This window comes from Sardina pilchardus, chromosome 3, assembly GCF_963854185.1.
Source record: "Sardina pilchardus chromosome 3, fSarPil1.1, whole genome shotgun sequence".
NCBI classification, from domain to species: Eukaryota; Metazoa; Chordata; class Actinopteri; order Clupeiformes; family Clupeidae; genus Sardina; species Sardina pilchardus.
This window is the reverse complement of record NC_084996.1, coordinates 9,285,468-9,303,089: the sequence shown is the minus strand read 5'-3', so window position 1 is coordinate 9,303,089 and position 17,622 is coordinate 9,285,468. Positions and strand designations below refer to the sequence as shown.

General features: G+C 38.9%; 3 gene segments (V, D, J or C); all 3 read right to left on the bottom strand.

The window, feature by feature from the left end:
• Window positions 1-527: 527 nt before the first annotated feature.
• Window positions 528-9,536, bottom strand: LOC134076566 (immunoglobulin heavy variable 1-46-like). The segment is given in 2 exon segments: window positions 528-747; window positions 9,463-9,536. Coding segments are annotated over 2 exon segments (294 nt in total).
• A 1,074-nt stretch (window positions 9,537-10,610) lies between these two features.
• On the bottom strand, window positions 10,611-11,144 carry LOC134075838 (immunoglobulin heavy variable 4-59-like). The segment is given in 2 exon segments: window positions 10,611-10,963; window positions 11,063-11,144. Coding segments are annotated over 2 exon segments (405 nt in total).
• A 1,493-nt stretch (window positions 11,145-12,637) lies between these two features.
• On the bottom strand, window positions 12,638-13,121 carry LOC134076565 (Ig heavy chain V region 914-like). The segment is given in 2 exon segments: window positions 12,638-12,945; window positions 13,032-13,121. Coding segments are annotated over 2 exon segments (354 nt in total).
• Window positions 13,122-17,622: the final 4,501 nt, after the last annotated feature.

Here is a 17,622-nt window from a genome sequence, read left to right as displayed (position 1 = left end):
ACAGCATGTCTATAAACATACATATAGGGCTACTGCACAGAAGCCATCATACCCTGGCCTGTAGCTTCTGGCTGAAAATAGAACACACTAGCTGACCAGGAGGCCGTCACACAGAGCCTTTCTGTCACAGTAATACACAGCAGAGTCGTCGTCCCCCCCCCCCCCCCCCACTTATATGAGGGTTTTTTTATGATAAAATGGTACTTACATTTTGGCATCAAGGTTATATCATTGATAACTAAGGAGAAATAATACAGTAATACACAGATGTGTCTCCAGCCTGTAGATTCTGGCCCTGTAGAGAGTCACTGGACGTGTCTCTGGAGAGGCTGAACTTTTTCAGAAACTGTTTTAACACTTTAGGATTATCTGAGGTGTCAGACATCCATTAGGTTCATGGTGGCACTTCCTGAATCTGAATGAGCAGCTGTAATATTACTAGGCTATCACTGCCCCCTGATGGATGTCAGAATGACTGTTCATTGCCAGGTTGAATGTTTTTGTACGTCTCCACTCATGTGTTTGTGTCACTGTGCCTGTCTTGCACAGTAATACACAGCAGAGTCCTCTGCCCTCAGACCAGACAGTTTCAGATACACCATGCTGTTGGGGTCGTCTGTGGTGATTTCTATGCGTCCTTGGACACTGTTGGCATAGGTGCCACCATCATAATCACAACCTATCCACTCCAGTGCTTTCCCAGCAGGCTGTCTGATCCAGTGCATGTAATAATCTCCAAAAGTGAACCTGTAGTATATTTTCCTATCTATGATATGTGGGTAAAATAAGAGAGACGGTGAGTCTGGGTTTCTGTGGTAAAACTGATGACTGTTACAGTACGGCTATTTATAGAGAGCCAAACAAGGCAGTTGGTGTCTTTGGTGAGATCTTTAGGCCCAACTGGTCATCCTAAAACTGACCAGGGCTAAATTCAGGCAAGAAGGCCTTCAGTTGGTGGTCAGTTTGAGTGACAACACCAGTAGAACAGTGTATGTGTGTGGAGTATAAAAGCTCACTCAAAGATTTGTCAAGAGAGCATGCTTCATGAACCATGGCTTGGGTGAATAAAGCTATCACAATCTTCAGTATTCTTTCATCTTGGAAGTTTCATTTTTGGACTATTGAAAAACCATAATTTGACACGACATATTGGCGACCACCGAAGGGACCTTGTAAGGACTTAAACAAAAGGTAGGACAGTCTCACCGCCTTGATGGTCAGGAGGTCAGGGGAGAGGCTGATGTGCACAACTTAAACAAAAGTAAGCGCTTTGCTTAATTAGCAGCCTCTCCTTTGATCAATTGGCTCACTGAGGTATGGCTGTACTAGAAGTCCTCCTGTAGAAGAGCCCTATTTCTAAAATATAAAGTAAATGATACTGAAGATTGTGGGAAAAGCTTTATGGTGGTGTGTGTAGTGTTAGTGTGTGTTGCATGAGGTACAAGCACTCTAAGAGAGAGTGGCTTGGAAGTAGTTGGAAGACCCGGGTCATTAGCAAATAGAATTAAGAGTATTGTTGTGGCAAGCCAAAATATTTTTGTGTACAGAGACTATAATATAGCAGGGCTATTGTATATAAGAGATAAAGAGATTTAATACTGCGAGGCGGTCAGAGAATATAACATAGCCGGGCTATTGTAGATAAGAGATATAAAGATATAATACTGCGAGGCGGTCAGATTTATAATACAGCAGGGCTGTCAGAGATATAATAAGGATCCTCGAGGAAATGGTAAAAGGCCAGTGACTGGTTTTATGAATGAAACGAAGTTCTTCTCATGTGTGTGTGTGTGTGTAAAGGCCTGTGTGTAAAAATAGCTATGGAATGTCTGGTGTGAATCTTGGTGAGGAATAGAGGATGTCTGATGAAACCTTCACTGAGGTTGCTTTCATACTGGGTCCGGTCCAGCGGACCTAGTGTGAATGGGCCCTAGGTTTAATGGTTAAGCAATCTAGAGACTGATTTTTAGAAGGGGAAAATATTTCACTTTGGTGATGTTTAAGACTGTAAGTGTTGTGTTGAAGGTTTGGTCTTTCATGATCAAAACATTAGAAATGATTGATAAAGAGAATGTGGTAGTGGGAAATTGTTCTTCCACTTGATACCTACTAAGTAATGTGCGTGGTTTAAAAGTTGGTAACGGCAGATCAGAATGACAGAGTTCTGAATACAGTGGACAGATGTCCGCTGAAATGGATTGATGCTGGCTGAGGAGTACCTCAAGCTGAGTATATTGTGATAAAGAAAGACAAAACAGGTGGAGGTTTCAAAAGGCTGTGAATGAGTGATTGAGATAACTCTAGAGTTATAGAAGTTTAAGTAATAGTATAAACGAAAATAAGCTGAAATAGCAGTAACAATGTAATAGCCTGTTATAAAAATAGATTGTCAAAAGGAAAGCGTCATTGCTTGACACTGGGGGGCTGCCGTGGTGGTCATCTTGACCTGTTGGGATTTGTGTGATGTAACTATGTCTAAGAGAGAGACACAAGTCTGGTGGTTGATGGTTGTTGATGTTGGAGAATGTATGGTTCCATTTTGAATGATTGTGATGATAAAGAGGGTTTACATGTTTTGGTGTTAAACTGTAGTTTATTGGTATATAGATAGCATAGGAGTAGTTCAATTCATGAGGTGTCTTGATTGTCTGGCATGTCTGGTGTTTTTAGGGTGCTGTTGGGGTTGAGAGGTCATTTCAAGTAGCCTTGGGACTATTATTAGAGTAAGCTGTGGCCTGGTGGAGGAAGGCTGTATATGTGCTATGGGCTATTTTGGATGAGTACTGTGCCGAATGGAACTTTTACTTGTTGGGGTTATTTACTTATAAAAGATGCCAATACAACATATAGAATGCATCGATTTGAGTAATCAAGTGAAGTAGAGTTTGAGATCCAGGCTTTGGAGGACCACTTACGGCAGTTCTAGGTGTTGTGGAATGTTGTTGTGTCCAGTATTGATTAAAAGACTAATATATATTATGTAGTAGGAGGTTGGTAATTGCTATATTTATGTGTACTTATAGGTTACATTATAAGGTAAAGGTATAAGCTACTGTTTAAGATCTTTAAAAGTGTTGCACTGGTATGGGCAAGGTCATCTGGCTAAAAAGCTGGTGTGTGAAAAAGGTTTATTAACAGGTTTGAAGAAAAAATAAAAATAAAAATAAGAAAAATCATTGCGGGCTGTAGGCTATTGTCATATCCTACCCAAATTGTCCTTTGTGTTAAGTGTTGAAAAGAGCTCATCGGGGGGTTTATGTTGTTTACAGTGTGTCATTGTGTGTAGAATAATTTACATGTGATAATAATCGAAATAGATTTTGTTTTGACAGAAAGACTGACTCAGACTGACTCAGACTGACATACGACTGTTAGGATGACTACTACACAGGAAATAATTTAGATTATGGGAATATTTATGTTTTTGCAAACTTTCCAGAGGAATTTATTCCTACTTTGGAAATGTAGTTTCCGATGGTGAAAGTGTTTAAACAATATGGTGCAAAGTTAGCAAATATTGCTGGCATTGTTGGGTTGCTAAGCTGTTTGGCCTTTGAGTACTAGTGGGTAAGTTGGTTGTGGTTAAAATGTCATAAGGAAGGTAATATTGTGATAAATGAATTGGTTATAGCAAAAAATGTTTGTAAAACGTACTGTGGGTTGTAATTATGTTAAAAAAGACTACGAATAGCTTAATGTTTTATGTACTAATCACAGGTATGGTACATTGATTTACAGTATGTTTGGCTGATTTTGACAGGTATGGTATACATAAAGGGTGAGTATATCCAGCCAATACATAGCACTTATACTTAGATATATTTAATATACTGATGCTATATGTGCTTGTACTTGTAGCCAGGATGTTCAGAGGCTACATGACAAATTGCAGTTAATAGAATCCATTTAGCAAATGTAATGTTTCCCTTTTAGTAAATGTATCTAGTTTATAGAGCAATATGAAATAACTATATGAGGCCTACATACTGTAGGAAATTATACTTCAACTGCATTTGTGTTTTCTTGATAAAAGTTTATGAAAATGTATAGAAAATGGGCTGAAGAATATATAGGTCTATGGCCCATACGAGAATTAATTTATTTAAAACTGTTAGAGCAAAGATCAGGGATTACATAATACCATCTTACATGTAATATATAAGAAAAATAAATAGGAAGAAATAGGTTAGTCACAGTGTAAATTATACTTATTTAATAAGGCAGGGCCTAAGATATAGAAGTAAGAAGATGACTTGGGAGTGAGTGACCATAGTTGATGGGAAATAACAGAAGTATGGATATAAGAAATGAATGGATAAGAAGCTGAATGATAAATTACATAAGGGCAAGGTAAAGTAGATGATAGAGATGTACTTTAATGAAACATACACTCTGCCTTCAGCATGAGGTCCTCATCATCTCCAGCTAAATGGTAAATATAAAGATAATGTTGCCTCTTATATCTAAGGGAAGACAGGTATGCCAGTCGTAAGGACATGCTGATGTGCAAGGGTTAATCCAAGCTGACTCCCTGTCCTGACCAAGTTCTGAGCAAGTTCAGCACAACTGCGCTGAGTATGGACAAACTCAACTGAGAATTTTAAAGCTTTTGTCAAGGCGACAGTGGCTTTCTGGAGAGCAAAGACGGAACATGAACTTACAATGGAAGCTCCTGCAGCATCAACTACATGCGTTAAACACCAATGGCAAATCAAGTCTCCATATCTGTGCAGCACCAACCCCAATGCAACTGAGGCAAGGCTACCACCAGTTTGCTATGATTGCAAAAAGACTGGACAATGGACACATCTTCAGAAACTGTCTGAAAGAAAACAGGACAGGGAGAGGGAGGAGGCACCTAGGCACTGAGGGATGAACCCGACAGGTATACTGTTCCTTTCCTTTTGATATAATATATCTTTATGGAGGCTTAGAGAATTCTACAGGAGAAGGTTGGATACCTATATTATAAGAGGGAGTGATGAGGAAACCACGCTGAAGGAATTTTGGTAATAATAACACATGGGTAAGTCCACATTTAATTTATGACTTACTCCAATTTTTAGTATACATTGATTCTTGTTTTGAATAACAGGAATAACTGTTTAATAAATTGTAAAGGCAAATGTGATTTGATCCAATTGAATGACATAATCTCATCTTATGTCAAATAACACCTCCATTAATGTTTTAGAACAGGTGGTGTAAGAAGGTAAGGATAACTTAAATTCGCCATAGGTATTCTTACTTCAAAGATTGCTTCTGGACCTGGTGGTCACTCACGCTCAACAAGTCTAATGTAGAATAATTCAGTTTATTTTTAGGGGAAGTAAAGTTTGAAGGAATAATAAATGCTCTAACATATGTTCTACGTATACATATTGGGATGCTAAGAAGTCCCATATACTGCACTACAACATTAGATAATAAAAATGATAATTAAAAAGGATAATGATAGAATATGTAAAGAACCAGGTTCTACCGACAACCGAAGGTAGGGCTAGAGGTGAGCTGAAGTTTCTGACAAATAATAAATGATAAACGTATAGGGAACTGCAGTTGGAAACTAGCCTAAGGCTAGCTCTGGTGCAATGCATTAAATGTTCACCTTTATGTATTAATTGCACACTGTCCCCTATAACTAAAATTGAAATTGAAATTGAATTGAATTAAATTGCAGAAAATTTGAAACAAGGTATGTTGTAGATATAAAATTACTGTATATCATAGGGACCTAGCCACCTTACTCTTAATCTCAAAGTACAATTCTAGAATTGTGAAGTAAGATCATATGCAACATAAATGTAATTGGAAAATCTAATAAAATAGATAGATAAATACATAAACTAAAATCAATTAAAACTTATTATTGCCAATTTAGAGAAACTTGTTTAGCCTTTATGCAAAGAAAGATAGAATCAAGATGGTCATAAGAAATTTTTAGAAGATTAAAGAATGTTCACCATTATGAAAAATAGAAAATCTTTCCATCATTGACAAGATGTAGGCCTTTCTAGGAGGAATGGGGCCTACCGACACCATTGTGCTGCTGAAAGTGACAAAGGGGGGTGAACCCTACAGTAGGTATGATGGTTGTATGCTATTAACAAGGTACCTTCCCCACAGATATTATACATGGTCATCTTCAATGCGCATGATTGGGATTCATGCGCAAGGGGGGAGGTGAAGAGAGGACATTTTTCAATGAATGTTTTGGATCATTTTTACAGGAAGTTATCGATGTCTCTCTAACACAGTGTCATACAGTATGTGATGTCTTCATAATATTAGGTAAGAAATAGTAACTAAGTCATTAGGACAAATAACTGTCATAGAAGGACCATTTAAACATTTAGTGATTGATTACATTGACATGATAAAAGTAACAAACAGACACCCACACATGTTGATAGTGGTTTGCAGGGTTTTCAAAGTGTGTGGAATTTTGTTCAGGTCAGTCCTGATAGTAAAACAGTAATTAACTTTTGCATTAAAGAAATGATTCCTAGGTTTGGGATATGATGTCATCAGATGATGGAGCAACTTAATGGCAACCGTCAAGTAACTGACTCTTCAGCGTGTTAAAGATATAGATTTTGTCTGTTTAGTTTACCTAATCTATTACATAGTTGGGTTATCAGAGATTAACAAAGGGGTATTATCGTTGTATTTAGCTATTTATGCTTCAGATGACTAGTGTTTTTAGTGTTGAATACTTTGATAGTTACAAATTCATAGGCTAGCTAACTATAATTTATGTGTAAGTCCTATGGAAGAAGTTATAGGAAATAGGAGAACAATACAGTATATAGTCTGGAGAGTAGGTGTACAGTATTTGCAGGTGCTCAAGTGATCCTGTCTACAACAAGATGCAGAGGAAACATACAGAGTGATATAGGCCACTCCAATAGTGGAAAATAGGAATCAAGAACCCAAAGATGAAGGAACAGAATCAAATGATGATGGTGCATCAGGAAAAAAAAAAAAACAGGATGCCGGACAGACCTTTCCGGAGAGGCCGAGTCAGAATTCATCTCTCCCGAAGCAACAAAACCGAGGGTTGGACAGAAATGATTCTGGCATTGGTGGGTATAGTGTTTCTGGCATGTATGCTCCTGTTCCCTCTGTTGGCTCTAGACTTTCAAGCGATGTATCCAGTCTGGAAGGGGGGATGTCGGATCAACAACCCCTGTCCCAACAACAACCAGGAGCAGAGTTCAGAGATGCCGGATCTGACATCTCACAATCCAACCACATCACCAACCTACCAGGAAGTGAGTCAGGTATCTGTATCAGTAATCCCCAGCCAGCCACCGACAACAACAGGCACATCCTCAACCCAGGAGGAGATGAACCTGTTATCCGTTCCGATGAGTACCACTCCATCACTGACAACAGCGAATATACCTACAGTTCATCAGGAGAAAAGCTAGCCACCTGTTCCATTGACTAGCACTGCGACATCGACGAGTCAGGTAACACAGAAATTATTGACTGATCAAATTTTATCTACCAAAACAGACTCTGGAACCAAGGAGAACTTTGCGCCACTGCTAATTCAGCCACGGATCGACGGTCAGGTGTCTGTAACACCACAAAAGGACAATCAAGTGTCCAACGATGCTCTAACTGAAGTCAATGCCATTCAAGCCATCCCTACTACGGTGAAAACCACTGAGCAATCCAGCATCACACGAGAGGATAAGTCTGTGTTACTAACAACAATAACTAGTGCAACAGATGTGAAAACTAATCCTAACCTATCAGGGGATAATGTAATAACTGAACCACGTGAGAAAAGAGTAGTTAAGGAAAGATATGAGTTGTCAATAGATACTTTATGGGAAGATAGCCAAGTCATGTGTTTGATAGCATTAATAACTACTTCTACAGAAGCAGTAAATGATAACATTTGTGAAGGGCTAGTGTTGAGTTAACAGAAGTAGATGTAGGAATATGTGTGCTTCTTTTTGTGTTTGTGTTTTCTTTGTTTCTTCCTTGTCTAAGATCAAAAGTGCTCAAAATAATGGCTGGAAGGAATGGAATGCAAATGCCCCTGTTGTTGATGAAGGATGAACAAATGACAAGCTTGTTGGAAGGAAACACCTGATATGGAAATGGCGACAGGTCAGCCAATGATGCCGCAGCTAACTCTTCTCATTGAGGATTGGAGAAGGGAGGAGGATGCAGAAGGCAATGCTGGAAGTGATACCAGTTCTCTTGCCAATGATGTGGCATTGGATGTCAATACTACCTCTGGCTAATATCATGGCCAAAGGATTACAGGAAGATTTGTTTTTGCAGCAGTCGTAAACACACCTCACACTTGAAGCGCAGCATCCAACACGTATTTATACATTTGCGTATGCATTGACACCCATCCCCAGGAAAACAAAGACTGGACATTATTGTGTGAAATTGTGTGTTTGCATGTTGATAAGAATTTGTGGATGATAGTAACCAATTGAGTGTGTGGTCCTACATTTAGCAAAAGCATAGATTATGAGAGGAAAAGCCCATCAAAATCGTTGATGTGAAATTCATTTGCTTATGTGCTGTGATATTATGGGAATGGGAAAAGCATATGTGTAGTAGAAGGGAAGTTTCTCCTCTTGCTTGTGTAGACAAGTGCCGCTGCCACGGCAGGGTAATGGAAGAATTTTCCTTTAACGGTTTTCTCCTCCAGTGATGACTGAGGTTTTCCGTTAAAGTTTTCGCTTCCATCGAAAGGAATTGAAATTTGTCATTCCAATTGGTAATGATTACTACACTCTTTGATTTGATTTTAGAGTGGGATTGGAATAAGGGTACTTGTACTGAAATGTACATATAATTGTTGTAAGTGGTTCTTAGTAGTATCAGTTGATGTTGAACCACCAGTTGTGTTATTAGAAAATTGATAGTTGACTTATCTGTGGTAACATAGAACAAAGTTTGGTTAAACGTAAACATGGATCCACTTGTGCTCAACGACTGCATTAGTATTGATAAAATAATGAATACAGTAAGGATAAAGGTTTTGTAGTTGTGTGAGTACTGGTGTACTCAAAGGGGGGAATATGTAGTATATTTTCCTATCTATGATATGTGGGTAAAATAAGAGAGACGGTGAGTCTGGGTTTCTGTGGTAAAACTGATGACTGTTACAGTACGGCTATTTATAGAGAGCCAAACAAGGCAGTTGGTGTCTTTGGTGAGATCTTTAGGCCCAACTGGTCATCCTAAAACTGACCAGGGCTAAATTCAGGCAAGAAGGCCTTCAGTTGGTGGTCAGTTTGAGTGACAACACCAGTAGAACAGTGTATGTGTGTGGAGTATAAAAGCTCACTCAAAGATTTGTCAAGAGAGCATGCTTCATGAACCATGGCTTGGGTGAATAAAGCTATCACAATCTTCAGTATTCTTTCATCTTGGAAGTTTCATTTTTGGACTATTGAAAAACCATAATTTGACACGACAAACCCAGATCCCCTACGGGAGAGACTGAGAGTGTCACCAGGTTTCTTCAGCACTGCACTGGAGGGAATGGACTCCATGCTTTGGCTTTTCACCACTGCTGAACAAAGACAACAGACAAATTAGTCAGACTACATTTCTAGTACCAATCTCAAAAGTGGTTTGCCATTCAGAGACACTCACATGCTATGGTGCTAAGTAGCAGTATCAGTGAGAGTGTGCCCTTCATCCTGTGGGTGTTGATGTGAACTCAGCTGCAGCTCACAGTTGTGCAGCTCCCCATAAGTACTGATGGACACCCAGCACTGAGTTTGCATAATCATGGCAGCAAGCAGCAGGTCATGCAAGAGAGTATGATGTCAGTTATCTCCACGTGCAGGATGTCTTCAGCATCTATTAGGTTTGTTTGTTTGTTTGTTTGTTTGTTTGTTTGTTTGTTTTGTTGCCAGCTGACACTAAAAGCTATGTGGAGGGCTATATCTACTGAATTTTTTAACCTATTCATAGGGAAATGAATATGTCCAATTAAGCTGTAGCCATTCTTAGTAAAGAGATGACAGAGTGAGCTCTGGAAACAGTAAGACATGCTATTAATTATCTCAGAGATGCAAATATGTCTATTTATGTATGAAAACACAGACTGTCTTCTGCTACTTCAACACCTTATTGTTATAAAGCATGCATTAATATTGAAGAAAACATCCACAACAAGTGTACTGGGAGGTTGTCTTTATTTATTCAAACACTGCATAGATCACAGATCCCTTTGGCACATAGCTCACTGCTTCCTTTTATCTCACTTCAGTTTTGTTTTCTCTCTTTTATAAGCAGTTTCAGCTCAATTAAATCAAATAGTATCATCTTCTTGAATTTCCCCTTGGGGATCAATAAAGTATCTATCTATCTATCTATCTATCTATCTATCTATCTTATACTGCTGGAGAAATGCAATAGCATGACTAAACATGAACAAAATGGCTACAACAACTTGGATGGTGAAAAAAAAGACAAATCATAGGGAGTATACCATCAATGTACTATTTTATCTGATACCATAATTGCAATTTATATAGGGTTGTTTTGATATAAGACTTTTTTAAACTCTCTATTTAATTAAGCATTCTGGATAAACTAATATTACTGAATATAGGGAGAGTTTTTGTAGTTGTAAGTGGTTGTTTGTATCACAGTGAGTCTCGTGCACAGTAATACACAGCTGTGTCTCCAGCCTGTAGATTCTGGCCCTGTAGAGTCACTGTGTTACTGGACGTGTCTCTGGAGATGCTGAACTTGTTCTTCAGGGCATTGTTTTCATTTTTGCTTCCATCGTAGCGGAGCCTGTTGATCCACTCAAGAGGTTTCCCTGCTGCCTGACGAATCCAGGCTGTAGACCAGTAGCTGCTATCTGTAATGGAAGCTCCAGTCACTTTGCAGGTAACTGTCAGAGACTCTCCTGGCTTTACCATGATGGAGCTGGGCTGAGTGTGTTCAATAGCACAATCTACCCCTGAAAAACAAAACAGAACCCAACATGTTTACAAATAAAAATTAAAAAAATGAAAAAGTTACATTCTAAGTATTTATGAATAAGCTACTAAAGACCCACATGCCACCACCAGTATCAGCATCAGGAAACATGTTTGTGTTGAGGAGGCTGATGTGAGTGACATGGCTCGGTTGTGCTCCATGATCCGATGAAGAAATGAAAGTCACACATAGTATTTATACATGGAAGGTGGAAGTATTTGCATTCAGATGTGCCACATATCTACATCAGTGTTGTCTGTAAAAGGGTCCATGTGTTGGTATCATGGATCATGGAAACCACTTACTGCTGTGTTATACCTCCCCCTGCTGTTTCTTTTTTATGCAAGGACACAAAATATACACAGGATTGGTAAAGCACAAGCATGCATGCAATATACAAAATCACAGTAAGAAAGAAAAAAATAGCTTACAAGTACAAATGCTATTTTTGATTTTGATGCCATATTATTATGACCGCATGCGCAGCGAAGTGGCGGTCATATAAGTTTAGTCAGTTTTTAATTTTTTTCAATCCATTTTTTTTCTGGAATTGTTTTGTCAAGGATTCCCAGAACACGTAAAGACCGAAGTGCACGAAACTTGGTGGGCATATAGCCCCAAGGATAGCATGGAACCATTGATTTTGATTTGGAGCCGTAAGCACGTTTGGAGTGAAGGGAGCGTTAGGGCACAGCACCACCTCACCTCCCCCTGTTGAGAACCACATACAGGACGGGTGCACTGAGAGTGCATGCAGATCTCCCTCCACACACTTCACTCATGCCAGGACAAAAACAGAGTTTAAGAGAAAGCACCTTAATGTCTACAGACTGCTGGGGCTGAGGATGCCACACTGGGCCGTGTGCCTGTGTTGTTGACGGGTCCTGCTGATGGAGGGATTTCCTCACGGTGTCCCCACTGGTATCACCAGACTGCACAGGTCTGCAGACCAGCGCTGGTTGGGCCATCTCGGGGCATTCAGATCAGAGGCCTGTGCTTCTCCCTCACCATGGCATGGGTACAGTTATCACTGCCACACCACGTGACACGCTACCCAGCGGTGCCCCCTGTGAAAAAAGCTGCTGCTCCTCCAGACAGCGAAAGCTTTCACTTGGCGGTGTCTGTCCCTGACCGAGTGTGGCACAGCATGTCTATACAGGGCAACTGCCACAGAAGCCATCACACCCTGGCCTGTAGCTTCTGGCTGAAGATAGAACACACTAGCTGACCAGGAGGCCGTCACACAGAGCCTTTCTGTCACAGTAATACACAGCAGAGTCCTCTGCCCCCTCCCCCCCCCTTATATGAGTTTTTTTTTTTATATAAAATGGTACTTACATTTTGGCATCAAGGTTATATCATTGATAACTAAGGAGAAATAATACAGTAATACACAGATGTGTCTCCAGCCTGTAGATTCTGGCCCTGTAGAGAGTCACTGGACGTGTCTCTGGAGATGCTGAACTTTTTCAGAAACTGTTTTAACACTTTAGGATAATTTGAGGTGTCAGACATCCATTAGGTTTGGCACTTCCTGAATCTGAATGAGCAGCTGTAATATTACTATAGGCCATGACTGCCCCCTGATGGATGACAGAATGACTGCTCACTGCAAGGTTGAATGTTTTTGTACGTCTCCACTCATGTGTTTGTGTCACTGTGCCTGTCTTGCACAGAAATACACAGCAGAGTCCTCTGCCCTCAGACCAGACAGTTTCAGATACACCATGCTGTTGGGGTCGTCTCTGGTGATTTCTATGCGTCCTTGGACACTGTTGGCATAGTTGGTGTCACCATCATAACCCATCCATTCCAGTGCTTTCCCAACAGGCTGTCTGATCCAGTGCATGTTATAATTTTCAAAAGTGAATCCAGATCCCCTACAGGAGAGACTGAGAGTGTCACCAGGTTTCTTCAACACTGCACTGGAGGGAATGGACTCCATGCTTTGGCTTCTCACCACTGCTGAACAAAGACAGGAGACACATTAATCAGACTACATTTCTAGTACCAATCTCAAAAGTGGTTTGCCATTCAGAGACACTCACATGCTGTGGTGCTGAGTAGCAGCATCAGTGAGAGTGTGTCCTTCATCCTGTGGGTGTTGATGTGAACTCAGCTGCAGCTCACAGTTGTGCAACTCCCCATAAGTACTGATGGACACCCAGCACTGTGTTTGCATAATCATGGCAGCAAGCGGGAGGTCATAACAGGTAGAAGACTGGCCTGTCAACACTCATCTCTCCATTCCTCTAAGCCTAATTCCAAATAAATGGAGAATGTAAAAGTGTAAGTAAATTATGTAATGTCCCACATATACTGTATCTGTCCCAATATGTTTTTCTTTCTGACGTTGTGTTTAAACAAGCAAACTGTGATCTGAGAATCTGAAAGGAATCAATACAGAAATGTCTACCTGAAAACAAATAGGTGAATGAGGAAAAAACAAATCACCAAATATACAGTATTTATTCCACTGCTCGGTTGAGTTCCCCATTGTCCTGCGTTCTATAAGGGTGTGCATTAACTTTAGATATACGCACGGCTATGAAGTAGTTCCATTGTTTTTGACCGTATCACACTTGAATATTAATTCGCCAAACTCGTTATGAAGTTTAAATGCACGTTACATAGAAGCTGTAAAATACAGACGTTCAGATCATAGTAACGTTTAGCATATGACAGAGGTGATTCTCTGTGGGTGGAACCAGATGTTTGGATCAGGCACTTGGCTGTTACAGGTATGAAATAAACCATTAATATTATTAGGCTACTATTTTTAACCATTGCTTTGCCATTGCTTTGAATTTGGCTGTAAATGGAAAACTTTACACAAGAGAAATAATAGGCTAGTGGTGATGGCAGTGCACTTTACTTAGAAGGCTATAGGCAAATAAACTTTTTATTTATTAGATTTATATCTTCCCATGTGTGAGTTGGGTTGGTGAATAGTCATAAAACAGCATTTCAGTTTATATCCATATTAGTAGCCTTTAGTTTGTGGGAAAATGAAGTTGCTAATAAAGTGACTGATGCATGGTTGAGTTATTGTAGTATAATACTTTGCTGTGGGGCTGTCTGTCTTTGGATCAGGCACAAGAGTCTATGTGACAGGTGAGAATTATCTCATAAATGTTACTTTGACATTTTGATACAAGAGCAAATCTGATTTAATTTGTGTAACACTGAAAATGATAAATAGATAAATAATCAAGAATCGTCTGTTATCTTAGTTTGATAGCAAATAAGTATTACCAAAAACAGACAAAATTGTGTTGGATTCAGAGTATATTGTGTTGGGTCAGGAGGAATCACCTAAAAACATTGTTACTCAAGGGGGAAGATCAGCTTGTATTTAGAGATCACTGAACTCTACAGTATTTAATTGCATCTCATTGTCTTTGTACTGTACTTGTACTCTGCACAATGTCAATAAAATGTAATCTAATCTAATCTAATCTAACCTGTTTCTCTGAAAGGGTAAAATATTGAAGTTGAACCGAAGAATTGTGACAAGAGGAAGGCTAAAACAAATAAAATAAATTCCAGGCAATGGTCAGAATTACATTGGTGTTAAAATAACCACAGTTGTGTCGAGAAATAGACTAGACAAAGAAGAGGTTTTTCCTTTGATCTGGGCAGTGGCAATTGTTTTAACAATTTATATATACATGCTATATCTTTTTCAAAGTTTGATTTAGAAATTTGCTAGACTGAACATACCGTAGTGTTTTGGATCTTTGTGCTCAGTAAGTCTGGTTTGCTATGTGTTGAGTTAAGACCTATGTATTCAACATTCATTTTTAATTTCATGTGTCATTGAAAAGGTTGTGTTGCACTTTCACGTGATATGTGATATTTGTGTGCTCTGTGAGCCATTCAATAGAGAATAATGGGTGTGAATTTGGATGGATTTTGCGTCCGTCGGCCACATATGGATATACATCTTATGTAAAGAATGGTTCACATTATATGAATAACTTTGATCATGAGACTCATGAGAAATGTCAAATGACACACACTGATGACAGTGACAGAAAAAATAGCATGTGACAATAGCATATAATGTAAGACTGAGACCACGTGGAGCTGGAGAGACGCATGTTTTTAATGTGTTCTATATCATCTCAAATCATTTATATATATTTTTAATGTATTCCATCCCTAATGTTCTGTTTGATTTCAGACCATTTGCATTCTGTAGTTTGTTAAATGATCAACCATTTGTCTTACAATTTTAGGCCAATCCATCCATGGACCTAAAGTGTCTGTCTATTCTACCATCAAACCTCGGCAAGGAAGGAACACCTTCCTGTGCCATGCCAGTGATATATTCCTGGATATGGTCAGATTCCACTGGGTGTTTAAAGATGATAAATGGGTCGATGTGAAGAAGAGCGATGGTGAGGTGCTGGAGTCGAGCTTCTCAGATAAGACAAGGACCAGTATGATGATTATTGACAAGCAGAAGGCCGATGCCAACCGCTACGCCTGTTCCGTCGAGCCCAACAGGGAAGGAAAAGAGAGCGAACCTCTGGAGATAGAGAAAGGTACGGCTACTGTTTGCTCCTCTGGCTAGTATGAAAGAAATATTGTAGTTGTCCTGATTGGCATCTTTATTAATGTTTTTAGATATGTGGGCTGAAATATTTAAAAGCAACAATTTAAAGCAAGCCTATTCTCCATCCTACATGTTTTATATGTGTTATTTAATTAAGTAAATTGTATATTCAACTGTACATTGCATTTGAAATGTATTTCATTCTAGCATTTTTGGATGAAGAAGTGTACAATGAACCTGGTCCAACTACAAGCTCACTTGCAATAACCTGCCCACCTGTCAGCACAGCTATGTCCAAGCCACTCATACCAGATGGTAATAATAATAACAATAACAATAATAATAATAATAATAATGATAATAAGAATAATAGAGATAGTAATATTGGATCTGCTGGCATTGATATCCCCTTGCCAATTATTAATAAAATGTGATGTAAAGATGTATACACGCGTGATGTCATGCTCTGTCTCAAAGCGCTTGTGTTTGTGCTTTGACAGCGTACTTTGGAGCTGCACGCAGTCTATATCTGGCGACATGGATGTACACATTTATGATTTTTAAAAGCATGGTGTACTTCAGCGCCATCTCCTACTTCCTGTGCACAAAGAACATGGGGAAGAAACCCTCCTGCGACAGGAAAGCTCCATGATACCATGGCTGGATCTTATTATTTTCAATGTCTTTGTTTGCTAGAGTAAAGTGAAAAGACATTGATCTTTGCCATTTCCTCCTCTGAGCAAAGGATATTTTCAATAGCGCTCTCTATACACATCAGTGTTTGTGCATGTTATTTCCTCTTTATTTTCACCTGTGTTTTTTCTCTGCTAAATTGCCCTGCATTTTGATTTGCAGTCATACAGTTTAGAGCTGTTTGTATCCTCTGTTATTCTATACAAACCCTCTAAAATACACTGTATGTTTTCTATCTTAACTTTTACTCTAATTCCATTTTCCATCTTGCATCAAAGTGTTTTACCTCATGAAATCATTCTGGTATGACTAATACTGTAATTGAAATGTTAACTAGAAAATTGTTATGTATTGTTTTAGATGGTCAAATGCAACACTTTTGTTTGTTTTTTTTTTGTTTTTTTGAACTTCTTTTTATTTTGTTTTCATATCAGTCATACAATGCATCAAAACAAGATTCTAATGTGACAAAGTTGAATAACATACATTATGTCAGTCTTAGTGGGTTCATACAGGTAGTCCATGGTTTAAAGACATATCCCTCAAGGATCAAAGACTTAAAGATTGATTTACAGTCAACTCAATACATTGATATACCTAAATCTGCCTTCAAGTTCCAACAGTAAAGACGCAAAAAACACAGGGAAAAACAAATAAATAAATAAAATAAAATAAAATAAAAATAAAAAATAAGTCATATTAAATGGAGATGCAACACAGTGGAGGTCCAGTTATTGAGGAATGTTTCTAACTTTAGCTGTAAGACTGCAGTGATATATTCCATGTGATACACCTCTTGAACTCTATCCCTCCATTGGACTATTGTGGGGGGCTCTGGCTTCAACCAGGAGACCGTTATGACTTTGTTTGCAATTAAAAGAAGTATCCTTAACAGTTTTGTATGGCCATCCTCCGGGAGGTCCTCAGGTACAATGCCCAATACAAAATGTATTGGCTCCATTGGTAGGTCAATAAATAAGTATTGCTTTATTTCTCTCTGCATATTTTTCCAATATTCCAATACTTTTGGACAGTCCCAAAATATATGTGTATGGTCCCCCAGTGAGCCACAACCCCTCCAACATACAGGTGAACCATTACTCCACTTAGATGTAACAAGTGGCGTCCTAAAATATCTCACTCTTAATTTCCAGCCATATTCCCTCCAACTGGGGCTATTTGTTACCTTATGCCCTTGCTCAAATGAAGTATCCCACTGTTTGTCAGATATTATTGTATTCATCTCCAATTCCCACTTTTCTTTAATATCCAAATTGTTCTCTCCAAGATCTTCTTGTAGTGCCTTATATAAATATGAAATATACTTTTTCGTCACTGTTCCCTGTATAGCTGAAATGAAAACACGCTCTATTTTGGATGGTATA